Genomic DNA, 26,506 nt, shown 5'->3' with positions numbered 1-26,506 from the left:
TCCCCCAAGATCTGAGTAGAAACTATTTTATGGCCTTCATGGTGTTAATTGCATTGATAGCTACTGGAGGTCCCAAAAGAAACACTCTTAAAGCGGTCTTCAGAAGTTCTTTAGAGAATTGTATATTTATTTTCCAGGATTCTAGCTCGTAAGAAGTTCTAACTGAAAGAGAATTATAGAATCATATCACAGTCTTACCATAGTCGTATACCATGTAAAATAATGACAACAACTTAAGTTACAGTAAAAAAAATTTACCAGAACAGACAAGAACAGAAAATATCGTTTATTTTGAATTTGTGCATCCCACATTAATACATTATACATATTGTAAATGACAAGTCAACAATGATTTTATGTAAAGATAAATATACTATACTACTTTAGATAAAATTTGAAAAGTTAAGAAGATAGATTTTTTCAATAACTAGTTACATGCTTAACAAAAATAGCGTTACTCTTTAACTGAATTAAAGGGACTGTACTCCAGATTTTAGCTGTAAATGGTCTTCCTTTATAAATGTATGAACATTAAAATAAAAGTTTTTGTTTCTAATTATCTTTTAGAATGCGACATAAAGAAAAAAATATCCGAGTCGGGAATTGTACACCGGCCGCCTCAGCAATAAAACTTTCAATTTGGAGGAATTCGTACATAATTCATTATTACCAGTTTACCTCCTGTACCCCGTTACAAACACTTCATAATTGAATTTATTTTTTTTTAAAACTTATTTTATGCGTTTCCATAACAGATAATCCATCAGTAATAAGGTTAAAAGCGTTTTTTTGTTTTAGAAATATAGCAATAATTTCCATCTGGAGGTCAGTGCCTTTAAAACACACAATATTAGTAAGTAGACAGTCAATGTTGTGAAATGAGCACTTTGTTTCAGCATTTTCATCCAGACACCTTCACAGGAGCCACGTAAGTCTCAGATTGGCCCTCGGGTGGCCCTGATTGCTCCGCACCATAAGCTGGAGGCAGGTCTGAAAGAAAATGAGATTGCTCAAAAAATTAACTGAAAATAAACAATAAAAGCAGATAATAGTTAACAATCGGAGAACAGTAGTAAACATTCAGTAAACAGTTAAAAAAACATTAAACATTCGGAAAGCAAGTAAATTGTCGGAACCGTGAATAGTACACATTCAAATAATATGAGAAAGAAATATTTTAGCAAATAGAGAAAAACTGACGAGTTCGGCCTAGTCTGAGGCTGTGGCAAAGTAATATTTTTACTAAAATGACGGAAACAAGTTCAGCTTAGTCTTTATATGTTAGAATCGGTGCTATGGGAAAGTTATATATTAGCGGAAAACACTAATTTTTCACTTGGATGGCCATAGAGGTCTAAATTAAGGCTATTTTTGTTTAAACTTCACTATGGAGATATTTTTGAAATTTTGGTAGAAAAAAATGGGTCAGGACGAGTGTATCTAGCATTAAAAAACACAATTTTAGTACGAGTAGTAAAACCAGGTCACAGCAGTGTGGTTTTAATGTGATTTTGCAACAAACAGGTATGACAGGGAACTCTCTGATAGAAGATGTATGACCCGTACTTTTCTCTTCAGTTTTTGTCAGTTTTAGGATAAATCTTTAAGATTAGGTAAGACTTTGTACTCTAAATTAGGTCTAGCTATGTATGACAGTTCTGTGCAAATTGTCCATTTTATAAAGAATACGTTGCGAATAATATTTAGGCGCGTGTAACCTATACTGACTACTTATGCAGACATCAGTGCAACCTCTTTTAAACAGTTACCGGTACTCTGAATGGGAGATCGAGAGCCATGATGTAACTGATCACGTGGTCACAGACGTGTTCATGTTATTTGCCGAGATCATGATAATTATTTGCAAATTGGAATATCAATAAATATCGTATTATGATTTTTTTTTCGTACTAGAATGGTCAGAAATTCAGACCCTTTACATTACCTTATTTGTTCTTTTTCCATATGGCGCCGTTTTTAGCTTTTGGTAGTGGAGGAAGACTCAGGTTCGGGCTGTCCTCTAGGTAGAACCACTGACCTTCCGTAAAACAGTTGAATAACTTCCTCACATGAAAGCATTCAACATCATAATCGAGGTTTCGAACTCACGGCGGTGAGAAGAAGCTTACTCAAAGTCAGCGACCTTAACACCTCGGCCACGGAGCTCTCTTTGAAATTTCCTTTGTTTAGTCAAACAGTACGGGCCTGTAAGTCTTTTCTTACAGACTTTTAATTCCTTACTTTTCAGCTGGTTGTCACCGGTTTGACGTCCCGTAATTCGCCGTCGTTTGGAAAGTAATATTTTGCAATCTAAAATACGAGTTTCTTCAAATAAAATGATAAAGAATTCATAGCATTCGGCAAATTAATTTAGATTTGAAAATTGCAAACTGGATATAGGACACTTATGCTTTTTTGACAAGACTCAATAAAAGATCATGTATAACAGTGTCACATTCACAGGTTTGATCATTACTATTATATTATGTACCTATAAATAGTCTGTAAAATACTGCTTTACTCAAAATCCGTATTGCACTCAGCAAAACTCTGATTCCGTATCATATCTGTGCCTGAACACCATTCATTGATATCCATAATCCAGCGAATTGTTATTTCATAGTCATTTTGCTCTAAATGAAATTTTAAAACAAAAAGTATGCATACATATGCATTACAAGGGTTTTAATAAAAGTAGCTTGATTTTGAATGCATGGCACTGTCTTTGATTTTACAAGACTGGATTACTCTTGGATCGGATTTACAAGGCCGAATAACTTGTATATTTTACAAGGCTGCATCACTCGTGGATTTTACAAGGTCAAATCACTCGTGGATTTTACAAGGTCAAATCACTCGTGCATTTCACAAGGCTGAATCACTCGTGGAATTATACCAGGCTGGTTTACTCTTGGATTTCACCAGACTGGATTACTTGTGGAATTTATTGGAACCTATCATTCGTGGATTTCACCAGACCGGATTACGTGTGGATTTTACCGGAACCTATCATTCGTGGATTTTACCATGTGGGATTATCTTGTTGTAAATATTAACAATGAAGTAGTATTAAAGTAGCAACGTGTGACGAAAAAATGCGTCTGAATTGCTATAGCTAACAAATGTAGTTTAATTTAGCTCTTTCAGCTGACTGAATAATTAACAGATGAATATGCGTGCTTACAATTTAAATAGTAAACTCGACTGGTTCCGTAGTCTGTGTTCAGACCCTGTGTTTTGTTCACATGAGATAACTCCTGAGGCAACTCAAATTTTGTGTAATTATGTCCCTTTTCTTCTCAAAACACTAGATAATCAGAGCCAAGAAAGATCGGTCCGAACATATAAGAAAAATGAATAAATAAAGATAAAAAAAAGATAATCTAGTCGGTAGCCAGATTTTCAAATAAATGCCACTTTTAACAAAAAAAACGTTTAGTACAGCCGCTTCAGCTACAGGTGTGTATTGTTTTCCATTACAGGACTCCCCGCAGGCGATACTTTCAATTTTACCTATTTCACAGTCAAGAAACGTCGAACATGGTTTTTGGGGGCAATGCCCCCAGATTTAACAAACCGTCTTTCAATTTTCTTGTCGAGCTTATGACCAACCTGACAACACACAGAAAACAAGTTCCAAAGTATTTACCAAACATAACTTTCATTTTGCATTTTGCAATAATTATTATATTTTTGATCCAGATATGATTAAATAGATCTACACATTTTATATTAACAACAGTATGTGAAGAAAACTAAACTGCATTATAAATATAAATTATAATAAATCTTCTTACGCGTAAGAATAATAAAGACGCTTGATTTGATCACGTGATCGATTCTGAAACCGACACTTGTTTTGATCATGTGACCTATTCTGAAATCCAATAACTAGTTTCAGTACGCTCAAAAAATGTGTTCATGATTCTGCGTGAAAATAGCAACTACTAAGGAATTGCAACGCCATTATTGATTTTTTCATCGCTGTGCCTCGACACTGTTGTGGATGTGTATTATCTTTATCTTTATCAGTTTGCGGCGATCAGTACCGTTTATCAGCAGGCGAATCTATAAATATGCGGCAACATCCTATAGATCCCGATTCGCAATCTTTTCTGTGCAGGTGTTATTTCTAAAATATTATTTCAGAAAATACAGTGTTGAAATGAAATACTTTTCGCATGTCTAAGAAAATATTTTCAAGAGGTATGCCATTTATAAAAATTAATACTATATAAAAGATAATAATAATAAAAAATAAAATAAAAAACAGTGTTTTACTTGAAATAGATTTTATTGTTGTGCACTTTTAAAAGTTGTGACCACTCAATTTCTTGCCACACACAAGTGCATTACATAATGCCTGCATGTACTTTCCTGACATGAATGGGTTACCCCAAGTCTTGAAACTGCAAGGCATTGCCCCCATCAGTCCTCTCAGTACTTTGATTAAACTTTTATTACCGACTTTGGTTTAGTGCATAGATGATTGTATATAATTATGACAAAGAGTTAAATCGCTTCCTCTTCATAGTCTAAGAAAAACAATTATGATGTGTTACATCTTAATGTATTTTTCGAATATTCTTAACCTACAATATGTAAAACAAATATTGAAACCAACATGTATTAATATAATTTCCATTTTTAAAGGTATTTTAATATGTAAAAATTGTTCAAAGAAAATGAAAATGCAAGCAAATCCATCAAATTCTTGTTACAATCTTCATCTAATCTGTAATTAAAATATGGCGATAAGTTGAGATACAATATGTAGATATTCATGTTTAACGATGCAATATGATTTTTACAAATTCACTGTTCCTCTCCTATGAATTTTGATGTAATGATGTACAAAAATAAGAATCGAAAATGTACCTGCTTTTAAATTTTCCAAGCGTTTTTAGGGGAAATAACAGATAATCGTTAATTGGTCAGTTACGGACCACAGAGTTGGCTCCATTTCAAATAATATGCACCATAGGAAATACTGAAGATTTCTATAATGCTACTTATTTCCGTGTTCATAGCGTACGTGTAGTAGAAAAAATAGTACCCTGTTAAAACTGTTTTGACTTTGGAAAACCAGTACTATGAAATCTCAGTAGCTTGTAATCATAAGGCCAAGCTCTTTAGTATAACTTATGTTTACGACACTCCTGAAGAGCTAACACTCCCAGCAGCGGTTACCTCCCCTAGCACTATACTGTAAGGGGAGATCACTGCATAGGAGATAGCCCTTCTTCAATGGAAGGGATGTTCTCTCTCAATATAGAAGAATTATTATAACAACCTTTGTAATTTAAAAACTTAAGAGCAGTATTCCTTGACCAACAAATACAAATGTACGTTTCTCGGTCTTTCCAGGGGCCGCCCGCTGAAAAAAGTTGTACTATATCACGTTTGAAGGTTTAACTGCACCGTCAGTTTAACAGTAATCCAAGTAACCGAGATCTCACTCGGTGGCATGAAGAAAAAAAACTTTCGGACGTTCATTGTTTAGTTTATATGAAAGTAATAAATATATAATTTGTATTTGTACCGAAATAAATGTACCTAGAATGCTGTATAATTTGTTCTCCCTCAAAATGATGAAATGCTGACTGAAAATGTTATGCAAGAACACAAAAAAGGAGTATTACTTTTACCAAATAAGCTATCTCTAAATGTTTATGTACAAAGAATAAACAATTCAAAAATTTACTTTAACTAAATCTTTGTTTGTTTGTTTTGTTTGTTTGTTTTGGATTTAACGCCGTTTTTCTACAGTATTTCAGTCAAAATACACACTAATATGTACCATTCAAAAAAATTCACATCATGCACTTTTTATTGCTTTTGTTGGTCTGTCGGACATATCTTTTTAAAATAAAACACACTTTAAAAAAAACAATTATAGTTATTTATATAACAATTATTAACATGGTATATAAATGCATTTTACATTTTTAAACATTACGTAAAAAATATCACAAAAAAAACGTTGAACCATATAGATACAAATGCGTGCGAAGATAAATGCTATAATATATGATAATCACAGTCACTTTGATAAAAAGATAAAAACAAAAGAAAACGACAAGAAACAATGGAATGAGCAAATCCGTCAGAAAAGTCCCAAATCGCTTCAGAAAGGGCACATGAGTCATCTCGTACCCCGTTTTAATATCCTCTTGTCGCCTTAAAATATTAACAGTTGTTTCTTTGTTTTGTTGCCTTAGATACGTTTTTACGTTTTTCATTAGTGTATATATTTTTCAAATTCTAAAATACCAAAAATCATCTGTGTTTTAGTACATGGTTTTAAAATGTCAAAACACTACATTAGTTTCATAAGGCAAGCAGCAAAGAAAAATAATATACAAATTACAGGTTAATAAAGCATTTCAATTTATGTGTTTGATTTCGGACAAATAACAGTTCGCCAAAACATGAACGTCTGGTGTTGTACTTCCGGTTTCTTTGCTATGGTATCCGTTATCCACCAAAGACTCTGACGTTAGTTTCCGGACACTTGTACTGGTGCTATATGGGTTTCAGACTGGTCTTCATATGGCGGGGCTTCTTTAGCTGGTTCTACTGCATCTGGAGGAGGTCCAGCCTTCATTTCGGGGGCTTGGTAACTTGGGGCTGTGGGTGTGTAAGCGGGCGGGGGAACAGGTTGGCCATATCCAGAAGCCCCGGCTACCTGCATAGCTGAAAGCGCACACAGACCGTTAGGTTAAACAATGCAAGATTCTTGTAAGCACGGGAATTGGTTTTGTCTAGTAAATAGCAGAGTTGTCGTCCCTGACCTCTGCTGATGCGTATAGGGAAGAACGACAACTCTGCGGTTGTATGAAATATATTATTTATTCATTCTAAGATTCCATCCAAAGGTATGACAAGGGACGTAAATTTAGAAAAAAGCATCATGAAAAAAAAGAGAATCTAAATCAGTCAATATCGACGAAACCAGTACAACATAAAAGATATACAGAGCACTTGCATTGTTGAACTAAACAGTGATTTTAATCAAGCACATTAGAAAAAAAAGCTTTTCGTAAAATCAAGCAGATTACTAAAAACTGCAACAATAAATATCATGAAAATATAACTGTGTAATTGAAAAAACCAAGCGGTTAAAGTCTACGCATATCTGATATTAAAATTTGAAGAATCTAAGTTAATTAAAAGCTTTACTGAGACGTTTCATTCACTAAATGTATTTTCGGCATATTGAATTTATACGTTCTCTCTCACAAGTTCTGAAAATGAATTGCCGAAAGGATCTGTTATATCTTAAGGGGAGTTAACAACATTCAATATAACATTTACTTTGTTTAGCCTTCCATGTCTTCTTTTAAAATTAGCTTTTTTAAACCAGCTTAGAAATGATATTGTTATGAACATTTCGTCAAAATGGCGGCCATTTTGTGTCCGTGACAATGTAAAACAAAATGTTTGGATGTAAGTTTTTTACGGATAGTTATTTGAAACGTTTTTTTCTTTCTTAATACTGAAAAGTAATTGATGTTTTCAAACTGGAATGAAAGAAAATCATTTGCTTTTAAAGTAAATGAATAAAATTAACAGTGTGTAAATGTCTTCATGAACTCTGTCATGGCTGCCTCTGTACTCAGTCAAATTTCATACTGCCATATTTTTTTCAATAGTCATACAATTTATGAACTATTTTAGCGCTATGTATGACTGAATGATGCCTTTCATAAAAAATCAACCTATGATTAGTTCCTCTTTAAAGCAACAGGATTCGGTGATTTGTTAATGAAAAAAGAGCCTTATTGTCTCCCTTGCCCTATTTTATGTTGATAAAAAACCAAGAGAAAGATTTTCACAATCGTGAAGTGCTCGAATATAATTAATTGTGTATAAAATATGTTTGGAAGCATCTAATATCATAATATACTACTCTACCAGCACACTTTTTAAATGGATTTCTACAGATTTAAAATATAAATAATCTAAAATGTATCTAAATGTGAGTAAAAAAGTGTGCGTAAAAATACATGAACATTTGCTTACTTCCAGGGTTGACTACTGTGACTTGGACTTGGCCACCGGGTCCGGTTGAAGGTACTGTTACCGCTGTGATGTTTCCTGGAGCCATATTTTTGTTCTCTGTAAGAAAAAAATTTGTTGTTTTTACTGTTGTTCTAATACTGGTACCAGGCAATAATAAACAGTTATAGCAATATTATGATCGCCTTAATAGTCTTTAGCGCTACTACTTTCTTCGATGTTGTTGGTGTTATGACAATAATAATGATTAAAAACAATTGTAGTTATTCATTAGAATAGGGTAGCTACTTCTGCATAACGCTCTCAACAGCTTCGTAAATGCACGCAGAAACTTGCACCAAACCTTAACAATATGTCTTATCATCCGAGCCGGTTAATTCGGTCATCATTTTTAAGCTAAGTGTGAAACGCCCCTTAAGGTTAGATTAAAGCAACTCATAGGGCTTCTGCCTGGTTGAAAATGAATTCCGAAGTTTATATCTTATTTCATAAATTAAAATTCTATGGAATTATTAATTTTCGTCAAGAAATATACATATTATACTAAAACAGCATTTCATGCTCTGCCGGGCTTTGGGTTACTGAGTTCAAAAAGAAGGAAGTACCCAAAAGAAACGATCAAAAAGATCTTTTTTTCTGCAGTTTTATGACAGGTCTTTGGATAGTTTTTTGGTAGTTCTTTCATCCTAAGTGTAGATGACATTAAAAGTGTAAATATTAGGAAAACCCCATGACCTAAAACATTACAATACAGTTAGTTCTTTCTGACCTTGATAATCGTACAAAGCTAAATCCGAGTGGTTGTAACTTATGTTACATACGTTACCTATAATCAAATACTGTAAAATCATTTAATTTCGAGGGTATGACATTCCATGGTTTTGGACCATACGGATATTTTGACGGAATATGATTTCTTGGATTTCAAATGTTCACCCTAAAATTTATAGGAAATTTACATGTTCACTTGGATTTAATTTCACTTAATTTGACTGAACCGTAAAATCCACACACAAAAACTATCACCTTAGTATACCCACCCCGAGCCTCCAAAGAAAGTTAATGATTTCACAACTAGTGTTTAGCCAATTTACGTGTGGTACAAGTTTATCTGTTTATCATTTATGAAATGCTTTTCAAAAAGTATCTAGTGAATAATAGATAAAACATGACTGAAGAAACTTGCCTGAACCCCTGTAGATCATAGTAATCTGCGAGTTCTCACATAGTGAGCCTATCATTGCATACACTGGGAATTTAGCACGTGGTATATTAATAGGGGCACCCCAGTAGGCGTGGTCTGTGCCGAAACCAAGGGTACCACCGTCGCAGTCAACGTACATGTAGAACCTGCAATAACACATAATTAAAATTCAATGAAATCAATTATATGGAGTGGACGCAGTGGTCCTGCGGTAAAACTATCTGACCAAGAAACCAGTGGTCGTGTGAGTTCAAGACCCCGCTCCTCAAACTGAAATTACTAACACTGGGATAAGAGTCCCGTGCATTGGTGCTTTATACCTGGCACGCTGAAGAACCAGGGAAGCTTCTGGAATTGGAGCGTCTTCTGTATCTTGCACTATCATCCAACTTACATTGCTTGCAGTCTTCTGGAGGAGCCGCCCATATGGACTAATGTTTGCGACTATAAATATACTCACAAACAACAATAACTCATATAAATCGTCAGTCAACACTTTTTGGTATGCCTAGTCACTAGTCAAGATTAAAACATTCAGCAGTCCATGCATAGATTTTTGCTCAGGAAGATTCTGGTGTGTAAATAAAACTTTACAAAGGAAATGATTTTTCGTGTGTGTCATGCAGGATTATGCAAGTACTTATTCTGAACAATATCAAAAACATTTCCTCTCTGTTGTGGACGAATTCGGTGAACAATTGTCCGATGTCACAATAATTTCCTAATTTCTTTAAACAGTTCTTCCTTTAAAAAAGGGTCAGCTCTATGACTATAAAATCATACTTGTCTGGTACGACGCCGCCTCTTGGCATAGTGCCAAGCATTTCACCCCTGTGCAGCAGACGTTTCCTGGCGATGTCTAAACCCCATGAGAAACCATTGCAGCCTACCAGAGAGTCTTTAGGTTTAACGAATAAAGGAGCATCCTCGGTACCGACACCGACTGTTGCCATGGTGCCGCGATGACCGCTAGGCCAATAAATCTCGAACACGTGCTTTCCCTTTGAGAGTGCTGTGAAAGAGAATTAAATTATTCATATGGACGGCATATTTACATCAATAAGATATTATATATCAATACAAGAACATTCATTAAAGCAAGATAACCTATTCCTTTACGAGATATTATTTTTTCTTTGAACGGACAAAAAATAATAAGAGTTTATGAAAAAACTGAAGTTGAAGTTAGGAGCGTATGCCGTATCATGAAATTTCATTCGCTGAAATATACATACAAAAGGCCTTAAATATTTCTGAAAAACTTTAAATGCTGATATAAAATGCTCAGTAAGCCCATCCCCACTAAGACTGAGAAACAGAACCGCGCAAACTCCGGTATAACAGGGGGTACTAACCTGCTCCCCATCTTGCACCATCGGTCTCAAAAGCGCCTCTCCTGTGTCTGTGGACACAGTTGTTATTTATTGCGTTGATTCCATCAGAGGTCCCTGAGAAACCGACATCTAAGGCCGGGTCCGGGACTATAGACATTACCCAGTTAGGGATCGGATTTCCTGGATAAAAATAGGTTTTTCAATGAAACAGTATGAAAGAAGAAAAAAGAATCGAGGAAGATCTTAACGAAATAACGATTACAATAAACAGTATAGACTTACAAAGTCTGTTGAGATCAAATAGTCTGTAATAATATTAATTTCTTCATACTGACACTGATATTTTCTCAGAAAAATATTTTCTCTCTAGGCTCATCTCAACATAGAGGCAAGAGATATTGTAATTTTTTTCAGAAAGTGGTATTAGAGAGGACTGATATTTATGTCCAGGTGATTTACATTTAATGACTCTGACGACTGATGCCAGTCTATAAACAGTACAGATCTACCAAGGAACTGTACCTGAAAACGATTTTTCAGTACTATCAATATTTCAATTTTGACTCGGCTTGAATACAAAAGTAAGCAGAATACATTATCTGAAAATGGTAATACAGTTCACACAAAGTTAAGATATATTTCATTTCATAAACGATATTTCCATTTATATGACTATGCGATTACAGTGCAAATTAATGAATTTATATAGCAATGTTCCTCCAGCCCTTCACTGCAAATCGTCTAAATAATAATTAATGACCAGCAAGGTAAAGAATAGTCTATTACTTTCCTGGCCATGTAGTACCAATTAATTGAGTCATGCCATGGGAAAACCAACATAGTGGGTATGCGACCAGCATGGATCCAGACCAGCCTGCGCATCCGCGCAGTCTGGTCAGGATCCATGATGTTTGTTAACAGTTTCTCCAATTCCAATATGCTTTAAAAGCGAACAGCATGGAGCCTGACCAGACTGCGCGGATGCGCAGACTGGTCTGGATCCATGCTGGTCGCAAACCCACAATGTTCGTTTTCTCATGGCACGGCTCAATTAATGACTCTTAAGCTTAATAAACAGTATTATCATAATCGTCTCATTACCACGAAATCATAATTTGATACTGGAAAAGGAGTAGACTAAAAAAGTTGAGACTGTATATAGCACTGATCTTTGGAATGCAGTCTGACAATTTCACTGCAAATTGGTAATATTAGAAACTCAATGAATGCCAATAAGCGGAACTCAATTGAGATATTTAATGCGAAGATGAGAGTTATAATTTATTCTGCCAAAGCAAGACTTATCAACGACTCCCAGGCAGAACAGATCTTCACAGAGAAGCTTGAAAAGTTGTTAGCAAGCGTAAAGCGACAAACAAAAATTATTCCAGAACCCAAAGAATTTTGTTGTGTTAAAAATTAAAATCAAAGTGCACTTTAGTTCTAATGATATGTATTTAAGCAGACGATAAAAAACTAATAAATACCCGGGGCTACACCACCGCCTGCACATAGCGCCAAAAGCGCAATGAGACTGATAACCAAAAGAACGCCAACAATCGTCTGGTAATTGCTCGTGGAACTGTCGGTGGCGCCATCTATTGCCGCGCTAAAAGAGACGACACTACGTATACTGAATAAATTCAAAATGTTAATATTCGTCTACTTTAACTCTTGCTGCTGCTTCCGGTGTCTATTTCGTTAAGTCAAAATGCCAAAATCTGGTATCAACTTGAAGCAAGAATAGTGCTGGTTACAATACCCTCTGTTCCTTGAAAACGGCCAGAGCATAGAGCAGGTCAGTTAATAAGTTAAAATAAAAGGGGGCTTCAAGTGCAAGAATTCCGAACAAATAATAAAATTTGATTAAAATGATAGATATATTTTGTTAGAATAGCAGGAGTTATAATCTTTTACCCACATCTCTTCTTCTGATTGTTCTGATTGATAGAATAGTTTTTGGTTACTTTTTTCCGCCCCATAGTCGCAGCGCCGTGAATGTTTGGCATTTTAATCAAAGTTTGCATGAATTTTTGCATTTGGAGCCCGCTTAGAACAGACAGGAGCTACAAGCGTACCTTGTTGTACAACCGGTGTGTCCATACAAAGAGCCATAAGTATGACCAATACGAACAGAAATAATACCCCACCCACCGCCTGGTTAGTTGAGGCAGTTGCATCGGAGTTACCTCCCGTCATTTCTGTTCTGTGTGACAATTATATACATATTACTTTTTTAAAAATATCATGTCATATGAAAATATTCAATATATAAATGTTAATCGCAAGACTTTAAGTATTATATATATGGGCCGTTCCATGAGAAAACCTGTATTAGTGACATGATAAAGTCATTGCATAATAAAAAGTTTAAAATACTGGAAAATCATTGCTACAGAAACTAGAAACAAGTATACTGTAATGCAGTTATCTAAGGCAAATGAAATTCTACCATATTTTACAAATAACTGTAATTTGTGCTGTCATGGCAACCGAAATTCCAAAGCACCCATCCACCATGAGAACAAAAAGGTGTATAAATAAAAGGCCCGTGATGGAACCAAAAATACACGGGTACATTATTTTTTCAATAAATTTATTTAAATCTGTTTCTAAAAGTTCAAATATTTGATGTTTAGTTAGTGATACGCATAAATTGTCGCGTAAATGACATGAAAAATACACGTAACGCTATAAAAGCCGACGTCAAACTGCTTTCATGACGTTATTAACGTCACGTCTCTAAATGCCTTCATTGACTTAAAAACATTGTTATTCTTGAAATAATAAAGATAATTTCTTCAAATTTTCAGACTTGAGAGATAAAAGAATGTTTTTCATGAATACTTTATTATCTCAATTTTGATTTTTTGTCACTATTAAATACAGGTTTTGTCATGGAACGGCTCATATATATCATTTATTCGAAGATGTTCTCTTGTTCTACGAGCGTGTTCTTTTTCATTCAAAAGAGTGTTACCAATGAAAGTATAGAATTGGAAGACTTATTGAAATAATAATTTGGAACTTACCCGTCACCACCTGCAAAAGATGAAAAGAGGAATTATTAAATATACATGTACTAAAATCATAATAATCGCAGAAATGCGTGTTACAGTTTTACTTTGTTACCTGCTTTTCCGGACGGTCGCGTTTTATAATTTGCTTATTTTTTTTTAAAACGAAAAACGCTGTATACGAATGTCAGTGTATATTGCTATAAATTTTAGACGATAACAATCTGCGCTTACGTTATTGTCCGGTGATGTTCGCAAATGAATAATTAATGGACCGAAAGTATATTATATATACTATCACACTTAAAGTTTTAAACTTTGAAATAGTTATGGTAAATACGTATCTATATTGTAGGGATAATGCATGTTTTTTCGTGTTATAACGTATGCAGAATCCCGAGGGATTGGTTGGTGCCCGAGTCCGGAGGGCGAGGGTACCAACGTATCCCGTTGGATTTTGAAAATGTTATAACACGAAATGAACATGCGCTAACGCTATTCTAGCATATAAAGGTGAAAAAAACACTAATAAATTAATACATTATCCTTCAACGTCATTAAATGTCCTTGAAATTCGCGGGCATATCACGTTGACGTCATTTTCATTTGAATTATCCGTTTTGGGGCCGTAATACATGTACGCTTTGACACGGAACGCGCATATATAAAAAAGTGTTTTAAAGTGACAAGAAAAGCAGTTTTATGCTAGAATGAAGCAAAATCATTAAAAAATTTTCTGATCTACTCTTATCCGAGTTATTAAAATGTGTGCATCTTCATCTCTATTGAAAATGTTTTTAAACGCGTGTTAGTACTCAAAAAGGACCATTTTACACTCTGCTATGGGTTTGATTTGTTTTTTTTTTTTTTTTTTGTTTTTTTTTGTTTTTTGTTGAATATTAAGTTATTGTAAGAGATATATATGCCGGACTTGTTATTTTTATTTGAAATTATTATTTGATCACAAAGTTGACATAGCATTTCTCTACACTGAACATCTACAGACAGAAATGGATTTCGGAATACCCGGAAATGACTCGAAATAGACTCATTCATTGCGGTCGGGAAAATTTAAAAATTAGGCAATGTATGCGATATTTCAGATAATGTCTTTATTCGTATTTTAATGGCCTACTTAACGAAATTGTACATAATATATTAAAGCATTAGGCCCACTTCTATTTTCTGAAAATTTGTTTGGGATACCCGAGCGTACTGTATTGTTTATTGGCAATAACTTTTGAAGCGTTTATATTTTGATATTTTTATATACATGGTTTCCTTGCGTGATATCATGTACTGGAGTTTTTCAAAGGGATAAACAATGTACATGTATCTATAAAATTGGTACCAGGGATACCCGCATAAACTTCTAGTCCTCGTGTTTACGCTTGCGCGAGAGGTCTAGTATAAAAAATCAATTACATGTGAAACAGATTGATTACATAAATGAGACGTGCCATGGGAAAACCAACATAGTGGCTTTGCGACCAGCATGGATCCAGACCAGCCTGCGCATCCGCGCAGTCTGCTCAGGATCCATGCTGTTCGCTTTCAAAGTTTATTGCAGTTAAAGAAACCGTTAGCGAACAGCATGGATCCTGACGAGACTGCGCGGATGCGCAGACTGGTCTGGATCCATGCTGGTCGCAAAGCCAATATGCTTGTTTTCTCGTGGCGCGGCTCAAATTATTTCAATAAGCGCGTTTGTTTATTTCTTTTTTATCAAAGTATAATGTTTTTAACCCAGATAAATGAGTCAGTATTAAAGCATGCTATCTACTTGTTTATAGCTGTTTATAGGACGTTTGGGTGCATACAAGATTATTGCCTAGCAATTAAACTTCCCTATCGGAAGGGGCTATTGTCATGTTTGCGTAAAAAGGAACCACATTTGTATATTGAAATTTAATTAAAGAATCTGCATATTGTTCAAATAAGCTACCATTCATGCGAAAAAAGTATTGTTCTTTGAAATTATCTATCTTACGTGACTGACGGATGGATAGACAGACGGACGAATGGGCCTATAGGAAGCCTCGGTGAAAATTAAAATAATCTTATATTCTTGATATTGTTTTAAATCTATGCCACAGGTTTTTGTTTTATTTTGACTTGACGGATTCAAAACGAGCACAGCTCTATTTGTTTTGCAAGTATTATACTAATGTTATTTCATATCAATCGTTATATACAAATATACATACAAGATTTTAATATTTGATTCGCGAACAATACGCAGGTAATTCAAAAATATTTTAAGCCACTTAATAGCGACTTGATTGCTTTATATAAAGAAAATACTTTTCGTGAACAACTTATTTATTTTTAAACCCATTTCAGTATTTTTAACTGAATAGCGGGGGTTATTCTATCCACCCGAGCGCCGGTGTAACATTAAATATTGACCCCGCTGAAAATTGACCCCATATCAAAATTTAAGGTTGAAATGTTGGTGGGGTCAATTCTCAACGTTGAAAAAGGACCTTTTGACCAAAATTTAATGTTGAAATGTTGACGAGGTCAATTTTCAAGGAGGGGTCTATTTTCAACGGGGTCAGTATTTAATGTTACACCGGCTTTACGGATTGGTTGAAGAATTTGCGTGCAAGTTTATATCTCAGTAACCATCTTGCATGTATTAGACTGAAACTTCACATACGGCTTCCTGGACATCATTAGAATAACCAAGTTAGAAAACTCTTGGTTGCATTTAATGTAAATAATGCCCCTTTTCAACTTGAAAAATTCGCTAAAAGTTCTACGTGCAAGAAACTTTCAAGTAGCTGTACGTATTGGACTGATAATTTCCTAAATGCCCCTAATGAAATAACCAAGTTTGATAACTCTTGGATAAATTTAATGTTGATATTATGGCCATTTTCTACTCATAAAAGTCGGTTCAAGTTTCGCGGGCACCTATCAAGTGCTAGCTAAGTAATACCAACACGGATCAAACTTATTAAAGAGATCACGTCTATTAAGAAACCGCTCGCACAAAGAAACTTCTTTTTCACTTCCTTTTTGTTAAAGCACAAATCATTTGTATTAAAATACCACTTCTCTTAGCTGGCCTCTTGATACAAGTAACTTAATGAAACTTCGCACAATGTTTCTCAGTCATTAGATCTTCTTACATACCTAAGTTAGATAACTCATGGTTGATTATTGGCGGGTTTTTTTTCCAACTTAAGAAATTTGTTAAAGTTTTGCTTGTGACTTGTTGCCAGGCTGTATCTCAGATGCCACTTTCTGATGAAACTTGCATGGGGTCATCTAAAATTGGCATCTGATAATAAATTGAGCAGCACCAAGAGAAAACCAACATAGTGCATTTGCGACCAGCATGGATCCAGACCGGCCTGCGCATCAGCGCAGTCTGGTCAGGATCCATGCTGTTCGCTAACGGTTTCTCTAATTGCAATAGGCTTTGAAAGCGAACAGCATGGATCCTGAGCAGACTGCGCGGATGCGCAGGCTGGTCTGGATTTATGCTGGTCGCAAATGCACTATGTTGGTTTCTCATGGTGTGACTAAGTTATTAAACCATGTGAAGCTTACGGAGTAGAAGATGGTAGAAATAACGTATTGACGTTTATATTAATTTTCCAACCTGCGAGTTGTAAGTGCGATTTGAGACGAGTATATACATTTGGTAGTTTATTTTCAGTTTGACTTTGAACTTCTTATGTAGTATCGAGAAACTACCTGTTTTAGTTTTTTTGCAGGAAGTCGGCTTTCCCGCCGACGGCAGTCGAGGGAAATCGCTGAGGGAAAATCAGTTACTGGGGTAGGTATTTCTCAACTCCCTTATCAAGGTATAATTCTATACACATTATAATAAAGATTTGTATTAATTATCTAATGAGGCCTAACAAAAAAAATGTTTGTTTCGGGTAACATGCTAAAAAAATAGGGTAGGTAGGTCGGTCGGTATTTTTTTTTCTTTTCGGATTTTTTTTATTAAGTGGGACGTTTTTTGGAAATTATTTTTGTGTCAGAAATGAGTACAAATAAGGGGGTTATGTCTTTAAAGCATCAGTAAGTTGATTTCTAACATCACTGACCATGTTTAAAGCATAAAAAGTGCAGTTTCGCAACTTTTTGTTACAAAGTTGAAAACAAATTTCTCCAAGGCCATAAAAACATTTAGGGTCGGGCCAAAAATTTAGGGTAGGTCGGGATTAACGGAAACAATTAATTGTTAGGCCTAATTAGAAATATATATCAGAAATATAGAAAAAAAAATCTTATGCAGCGACAGGGAAAGCGATTTTTTATTTTAATAAATACATATGCAAAAAGGTCGACAAGAAAACGAGATGTAAAGTGTTTAAATAGTTAATGAATGTGTATTAGATCACTTACCACATATAAAACACAGTAGCAGCACCGCGGACAATTTCCAAAACATCCTTGGTTCTTACTCCTCCCGAACGAATGCACAGACAACCGATAAGGGTATTTTAAAATCTACAATTTTCAATTGTAAAATCCGAAGCGTTTGTTTACATGTTATTGCCATAACCACGATGTTTAGGCTGATAGAGAAGAGAATACCCAATACAACAATATTGATTATCTTACAATACGGGGTAGAATATAGGACATAGTGCCCGTTTAGTGATCCGTGATTGATCAATTACTACTACAAAAGTGTTTGAAGTTCAAGGCTGGGCTTGTTTTAATATCAAATAATTGCACATTTGTCATAATTTTTCCAGATCCGTTTATTTCAAATTATTAAATTTCTATAACATGTCGATCGTCAGATTAAAAAAAATGACAGTCTGTTTTAAATAAATTTGATTTAAATTTTGATGGAGTCTTTTAAGCTATGTTTTCTATTTAGATAAAAGTAGACTTTTATTGGATACTTGTATTTAAAAAAAACAAACAACAACAACAAAAAACAACTTTAAGATGCAATTTCGAAGAGTGGATACTTCTATCACCATTTCTTACACTTACGCTATTTTCTGACGTTCTTTTTACGTTACGTCACAAATTTTTAATAAACTTGTAGTAATTGAAAGACAAACCAGTCAATTAAGCATACATTTTTATTTGTATTAACACATTTTGTACACTAATGTTTCAACTACGGTGTTATGTAGAGCCTTCATGCAAACAGAACAAACATTTAGAAAGATTAAAGTTACATTTTTCAGTATGCCGGTCTATTCATGTAATAAGTAAATTGATTACATTGGCTTTTGTTGAAGTGCAAACCTAGATCTTTTGTTATATGGATTAACTTATCAGTTTTATTATTCAACTTAAAAGATTAAACAATATCATTTAAAAGCATATTTCGATGTATTACATTCAGCGAATTAATTATGTCAATCCCGTTCTTCTGTTTATATGTACACTGTTAATGTAGTAAGCTGAAATACAGATCAGTAAAAACAAAAATCCAAAAACCAAATGGGAAATGTTTAAAGTGCCATTATAAGTATAGGTATATATAAAGACATTTACCAATTGCGTAATTTTGGTTAGAACGCAGATCGAAATCAACCTATTCGTACCTTAGTTAACTCGTATCCGAATTTGATCAACTCATGATAACTCTGGATAACTCAGTGTGCTTGGTAATATTTTATTGTGGTGAAATAACTGGAATATACGAAATAACGTCCAAATTTTTTTTTCTCAAAAACATCAGGTATGACGAAACGATTTCAAAAAAAAAAAATATGTAAGCATGCACAAGTTTGGGTACGAGTTGACTAAAGTACGAGTTAACTAAGGTACGAGTTGACTGGTTATCCGCATAAATCATTGCGTAATAAAATGTGCGTCACTCAAAGCATACTGTATTCAAAAACATTTAAACTGAAAAAGACTGAAAAACTAAGAAATAAAAACAAAACACATATCTAAAAATAACTTCGTTTTAAAAACTGAAAACATCTCATGTTTATATCACACGCATATATCACTGACTGAGATCAAATTTGCATATTTTTATCACATTTTATATTCTCCCTTGAAAGTGTCAATAAATAAGAAATGTTAATTTAATAATGTTAAGACTATCCTTTTTGTCCTCAGCTATCCTCACTGTGTTACAAATTCTTCTTGTTAAATCATCTAAAAAGAAAAAGATGAGACATATTGAATAGTCCGAAATAAAGTTACACCTGACAATTACATTTAAAAAAAACATGGCAAAGATATCGGGCTGACTTACGGAATGTCAGTGGTTCTGCCAAGGTGCCGGCACATGCCAGAAAATATGCCCAGAGTGGGACAGCGTACGCAGCCTGACTTCCTATGTTTGCTCCGTGTCGGGCACTGCTCAATCTACACTATATGTATAGAATGCAGAATAGTCTTGTTTTTCAATTTTTCAATGAACTGTCCTGCATGATAAAATTATTTTGTTCAGTCAGATATTCCACTTTTTATCTCAGTGCATATCGTGGACGAAGGACTTAAAACACTGTCATACCTTAGAAGATCGAATCAGTGACTGGGTTCCCCTGACTCTGCTAACCCGCGAAGCTCAAATAATGAAATAATTAAGATATTTTACGAATCTGGGCGGAGTAAAACGAAACAATGCTGAACAAACCTCAAACTGTCGGTATTATACACCGGAGACTATCATAGGGGCGACGTATGTTTCCGACTGCTGTCCCTGTCCCTGATTCGCAGGCGGCCCGGTGTTCGTCACAACTACTTGTGCAGGCTGGTTGTAACCCGTGTCCCCTACAGTGTCAACGGCTGAAAATTAAAAAGAAAATGCATTCATTTCATTTTTATTTTTGTTGTTGCACTGAATTTACGACACTGATTCCGGTTTCTGGTAAACGTACGCATGATTTTGTATACTACATTTGGGTATTGGTCAGAGACCATCAAATAAAAATGTACAGGGAACTAACTAGGAATGAGGTAAGCGTATACCTGGGATTAAGGTAGCGTCTGTGCGTTCTGATGCCAGTCTTGTAAACAAACCCAAGAAGTGATTATTTCTTTCAAAATTGAGATTTTTTTTACTGCATTTAAAGTATTATACATTTTGATAACATTTGCTACATTTTATGTATATCGAAAAAAAAAGTTTTATCAACGGAATTTCTCCCGCCATGCAAACGATGTAAACATGGGGCCATCTCATTCACATGAAAATTACTTAAATAAAGTATTACTATTGATATGTTTGTCGTCCGATATTTTGGTAGAACTAAGATAGTTCTTGAAAAACATATACATTTTGTAATTAGATATACATGTTTCGATTTATGGAAGACCGTTCACACCATAATGTTATAATGTAAGTCTATAGGAAAACAATTGGTGGTCTCTAACCTATACATATTTTTGATGCAGTTACACCATTGACTGTTCGTAACCGCTCATTTTGATATTCGAAATTGAAATTGGTATTTGCTACTGTGGGGTGGTTCTGGTTAGAACCTGCCAACTAAACCATTGATAGTATTAAATTTTATTATGATGACTTGCTTAATTCAGTTTTAAAAATATTTCACATTTATTCATGTTACTCAGTAAAGATTCCTCTATAAACATGGCGGGGACAGAATACTAAATGATTTTAACTGACATTAGATATGGAAGAAAATGCAGGCGCGCGGCGTTTCGTACTCAGGTCGTGACGGAAGAACTGTGTGTCATGGTTTCGCACCAGTATAAACTTGCCCAACACAGGAAACTGAAATTCTGCTCCCACGGATCAGTGGTGGCCGAGCAATCACTGATATATCGAACCAATATCAGCAACCAATATCGACCAACCGATATTAGTCCAACATTCTCTCGATATCACACAATCTAACCGAAGTCTGTTGGAAAAATATTGGACCTACGTAACATCAACTTTGTTATTCTGATATTGGACCTATAATGCAAAGAATATCAACTTCTTACATATTGGCCTGTTATTAGGTTATATACTCGTTCATGTACTCGTTTTTAAACTCCGTTTCTCTTCTCTTAAGTCAACACTTTCCTTATTACACAGTCGTTTTTAATCTCCGTTAAGTTTCAATGGAACCGTAAACATCAATATTTTTCCAATTTGATGTCTGAATATCATGACGTCATTGTAATATGTCATTGCGTTAGTTTTTTTACTTTACGTCAGTGTTGTCAATATCATTCATGCTATTGAACTTATCTATAATGTTTATATAATATTAATACGGGCAGATATGCATGTAACAGAAGCTTATAAGCTGTGCCTCGAGAAATATTGCACTCGTTCTTTAGCGGAATGTTATTTCGCTCCTAAAGTCGCGCAATATTTCTGCGTCAGAACTTGTGTCTATTTCTCCATATATCCATTGAAAGCGTGAACAATAACCACTCACCTGAACCCTTGTATTTCATGGTAATCTGTGCCATATGCTGGGTGGTACCAACCATCGGAAAAACCGGAAACTCTGACTTGGGTATATGGATTGGAGCTCCCCAATACGCATACTCAGTTCCGAACCCCAGGGTACCGCTATCACAGTCCACATACATCAAAAATCTGCGCAAAAAGATGACTGTATCATACATTTTCTTCGTACACTCATAAAAAAGTTCAAACATGTGACTAAACTATACATTTTATGATTGTAACAAACTTGAACAGCCTGAAAACGATTGCAATACAATGAGTTGAGCTATTGAAACACCCGCAGAATATCGAGAAATAAAATTATTGTCTCCTATTTTGGTAAATTCAGGTAAGTGTGCTTGCTTGGTAATTTGTAAGTATTTACAACATAAGTTGCTTCCCTTGAAAACAAAAAACCCCCCCCCCCCCCCCCCCCCCCCCCCACAACCCGCACACACACACAAACGCCAAACAATTTAAAGCAATAATAAATATTCAAATATAGCAGACATACAAACATTTTTTTGTGAAAATCATATGTTTAACGCCTTTTAGACTGAGTGAAAACCCTGTTGCTGAAAGAAAAATGGGGGTATATGTATGAAATACAATTTTTTTATTAATAATTATGATTTTGAAATATTCTGTAAAATGTAGGCAGACAGTATTAACTGATATGCGAAAAATGCAGGAAATTACGTTAGCTTCCGGTTGGGCATGCGCACGTACAAATGTTAAGCTACCTCCTTATATGAAACCAAGTGCATAACATGTAACAATGCTTCATCCTTACGTGTCTGGTACGAGCTTGTTTCTGGGCATAACTGCTATCATTTCATCACGATGAAGGCATCTGTACCGAGCGATGTCTAGACCCCACGTGTACTTGTTACAGCCAACCAACGAGTCCTTGGGCTTCACAAACAGGGGAGCATCCTTAGTCCCGACGCCGACGGTCGCCAAGAGTCTCCGGGTTGTTCGTGGCCAATGAATTTCGAAGAGGTGCTTTCCTTTCTTCAGTGCTAAAATGATGTAATTTTTTAACATATTTAACGTTTTAATTTTCCAGTTACTTTTTCGTATTTCAGTTCTGTATCAGATTGAAACAATGATGTATTACATCTGCTCCTTGTTTTACCATACTTACATCAATAAGACCAGAATTTACGCTCTAATGTTCACTAAGTCATGTATAGAAATTAAACCGGAAGTACTTACGTGCGCCCCAACGTGCGCCGTCAGCTTCATAATCTCCAGTCCTGGTACGCTGCACACAATTTGGGTCTACAATCCTCATTCCGTCGGAGACCCCTTTAAAACCAGTGTTGATGGCATTGTCAATCTGTACAATGTTTGTCCAGGCTGGAGGTAGGTCAGCTGTTTAAAGCAAGAAAAATAAGTACAAATGTAATGTATTTGCCATTGCAAAAGCAGCAGAAATGGTCATTCAGTTACAACTGGATGCTCGATCACCGCTGAATTGTGGAATAAATTTGTGTATAATCTGACTCCTGATCCGGGGTGGCGGTGCGGAGCGCCCGGTAGTAGCGATGTTTAAATACGGTCTCCAAAATCCTAAGTGTAAAGGCGCGAGTGCTGGCTAGAAATCCAGGAAGCAGTGACCAGGCGAAGGTAACGTAAGTTATGAGAACTGTCTGTGTATTCGGTTAAGTTAATTGACTATATACGAGTATGTATTACTTATGAGAAGTTTAACCATTTTCCGCCCGGAAAGTGACTGATACATTTATTTTATTTTCCATCTAGTTTTCCTCCATCCCGACTTAGTTTGCAATACGATTATTGAAGTAATTTCAACGGCAACTGAAATAAGATTTGGTCCGTTTATTTTTGTTCTACCTCAGAGTTAAAATAAGTTAAAACAACTGAAACAGATACTAAGAACCCGAGTTTCACGTGCACATGTACCTGTATGTTGTACTTCGTCGGCACATAACACCATAAGGAATGCAAGGCAGATTAGAAGCAGTATCCCACCCACCACAAACATCTGGCTGGATCCCGAATCTTCCGTAATGCTGGTTCCATCTTCCACACTAAAATACATCATAAAAATGAATACCAGCAAATCAACGAATGCATTGTAGTACCAAAAAGGGGTGACAATTGTATTGTATTGTATTGTATTGTATTGTATTGTATTGTATTGTGTTGTGTTGTGTTGTGTTGTGTTGTGTTGCGTTGCGCTGCGCTGCGCTGCGCTGCACTGCACTGCACTGCACTGCACTGCACTGCACTGTACTGCACTGTATTGTATTGAAATATTGTATTGTATTGTATTGTATTGTATTGTATTGTATTGTATTGTATTGTATTGTATTGTATTGTTGTACCTCATCGGCACATAACACCATAAGGAATGCAAGGCAGATTAGAAGCAGTATCCCGCCCACCACATAAATCTGACTGCATCCCGAATCTTCCGTAATGCTGGTTCCATCTTCCACACTAAAATACATCATAAAAATGAGTACCAGCAAATCAACGAATGCATTGTAGTACCAAAAAGTGGTGACGAACAAGTACTGCTAATGAAAAGAGAGAATATTAACTAGAGAGAAAAATAAGTACTGAATGAAGTACATCTATGTCATGTATTAGTAACAAGTGCTTATAGAGTTGGAAATATAAGCGTATAGTGTCAAAACCAAGTGCCAATCGCGAATAAGCCACAGCTGTATCGTAAGAAACAAAGAATATCAATAAGGTGCACTGAAAATGTGTGCCACTGAATACTCTAAAACCAACAATGACGACCTACAAACAAGACAGAATTACCAATAAAGAACAAAAAATTACATATAAAATTAAGAATAAACAAAGCGATAATAAATATTTATAAAAAGTATCAGTTAAGGAAACCAATAACAAATAACATATGCAGCTTCAGAAAAATTAGCACATCCAAAGATTCCTCCAAATATTCATTTTTTTCCTAGAACAGCATGTTGCCCTCTGTCGCACACACAACAGCCACAGTTGACTCCTTCAAAGCTGTTGTCGCTGTGCCTGTTCTAATCTCTGCCCTCAGACTCTAAACAGCAACCAGTGTACAAAGTTTTAGTGATATAAAATTTGGAAAGTTTTATTGTTTTGCACCATGTACAAATTCGATATGTAAAAACTCCATAAATTTTAATCAGTGCCTACACATTGTTGAATTCAAAAGATCACACTGTGCTAAAAAAAACTGACATGTTTCATCCGATGTGCATTGAAAATTAGGCTTAATACTCTTACCCAGTAGGAATGGGAATTTGCTACTGTTGTTTTTATGAGGTTTACATGCAGTGTTATACGTTATTATTTCGCTAGTTTGTATATAATAATTGAGCCGTGCCATGAGAAAACCAACATAGTGGGTTTGCGACCAGCATGGATCCAGACCAGCCTGCGCATCCGCGCAGTCTGATCAGGATCCATGCTGTTCGCTTTCAAAGCCTATAGCAATTAGAGAAACCGTTAGCGAACAGTATGGATCCTGACCAGACTGCGCGGATGGGCAGGCTGGTCTGGATCCATGCTGGTCGCAAACCCACTATGTTGGTTTTCTCATGGCGCGGCTCATATGTTTTTCAGGGATTTTGGTAATAATCGCTTTTGTTGCTTTCTTTGCTTAGTGTTCGGGATCGAACTTGACTTGTGCCTTGGAGGTAGCTGGGCCGTAATGTATGGATTTAACTTAACAACGGATCAGCTACATTCTGGATGCATGTTCTATGTTTATCACATATTACCCTCGTTATTGGAGGCGTAACCACACACTACCTATATAGCTTGTACATGTTTTATGCTTGAACAACAGTATATTGTTTATTTTTGACCTTGACATTTTCATGTTATGGATGAGGAGCTGTAAAGTTCAAATACTAAAATAAAATATATGTTCTGTTCTGTTCTGTTCATAATCTTCAAAGTTATGAAGGAGTGTAGTAACTTGAAGAAGAAGCAGTAATTATAAAGATCCCTAATAAGGAGCGTCAATTAAGGAAACCAACTTCGAGTAACTATGTAAAAGCCAGTAAAATAGAATTCGACAAGTACCGACAAAGACTACCTATAAAGAGAAACAACAACGTATTTTATAATAATTATAAATACTAAGTACCTGTAAGTAGTGCCGGTAATGGGTACCAATGAAGGAAACTGGTAATAAGTACTTTCAAAGAGTGCTAATTTAGAGTTCCAATAAAGGAACCTATAAACAGTACATGTAAAGAGTACAAATAAAATCTTAGGAGTACTAGTACGAGTACCTTTAAAATGTACCAAACATAATTACCAATGAAGAAAACCGATAATTAATACCTATAAAGAGTACTACCAATAAAGAAAACCAATAGTACCTATTAAAAGTACCGATAACGAGTACAAATAAAGTAAACTCATAAAAAAGTACCACTGAACAGTAAAACAAAGAGCAGACTTGGCTTGAATCTGTCCGTGAACGGAAATGAAACGTGCAACACTACGTACATGTACGCTTTTAGTACCAACTTAATGTAATGGACCCGTAATGACGATCGTCAATTTCCGTGAGATTACGTAT

General features: G+C 35.3%; 2 protein-coding genes across 3 annotated transcripts; both read right to left on the bottom strand.

Moving 5' to 3' along the window:
* Window positions 1-271: 271 nt before the first annotated feature.
* On the bottom strand, window positions 272-12,788 carry LOC128559814 (protein gustavus-like). 2 transcript variants are annotated; one of them, XM_053552405.1, is made up of 6 exons: window positions 12,639-12,787; window positions 10,582-10,740; window positions 10,010-10,238; window positions 9,209-9,372; window positions 8,026-8,121; window positions 272-990 (listed from the first exon to the last, which is right to left on the bottom strand). In XM_053552405.1, exons 1-6 carry the CDS (start codon window positions 12,757-12,759, stop codon window positions 902-904), a joined length of 858 nt encoding a protein of 285 aa, XP_053408380.1. In that variant the 5' UTR covers window positions 12,760-12,787; the 3' UTR covers window positions 272-901. The 2 variants fall into 2 exon arrangements, with proteins under 2 accessions (XP_053408380.1, XP_053408379.1); XM_053552404.1 differs by lacking the exon at window positions 272-990 and adding an exon at window positions 4,450-6,696 and having other exon boundaries at window positions 12,639-12,788.
* Window positions 12,789-18,626: 5,838 nt separating this feature from the next.
* Window positions 18,627-24,019, bottom strand: LOC128559813 (protein gustavus-like). Its single transcript, XM_053552403.1, has 6 exons — window positions 23,866-24,019; window positions 23,155-23,313; window positions 22,730-22,958; window positions 21,923-22,086; window positions 20,161-20,312; window positions 18,627-19,676 (listed from the first exon to the last, which is right to left on the bottom strand). The coding sequence occupies exons 1-5, from the start codon at window positions 24,005-24,007 to the stop codon at window positions 20,176-20,178; spliced, it is 831 nt and encodes a 276-aa protein (XP_053408378.1). The 5' UTR covers window positions 24,008-24,019; the 3' UTR covers window positions 18,627-19,676; window positions 20,161-20,175.
* Window positions 24,020-26,506: the final 2,487 nt, after the last annotated feature.

The sequence above is a fragment of the Mercenaria mercenaria genome, chromosome 10 (genome assembly GCF_021730395.1).
Source record: "Mercenaria mercenaria strain notata chromosome 10, MADL_Memer_1, whole genome shotgun sequence".
NCBI classification, from domain to species: Eukaryota; Metazoa; Mollusca; class Bivalvia; order Venerida; family Veneridae; genus Mercenaria; species Mercenaria mercenaria.
This window is presented reverse-complemented; position numbering and strand designations above follow the sequence as displayed.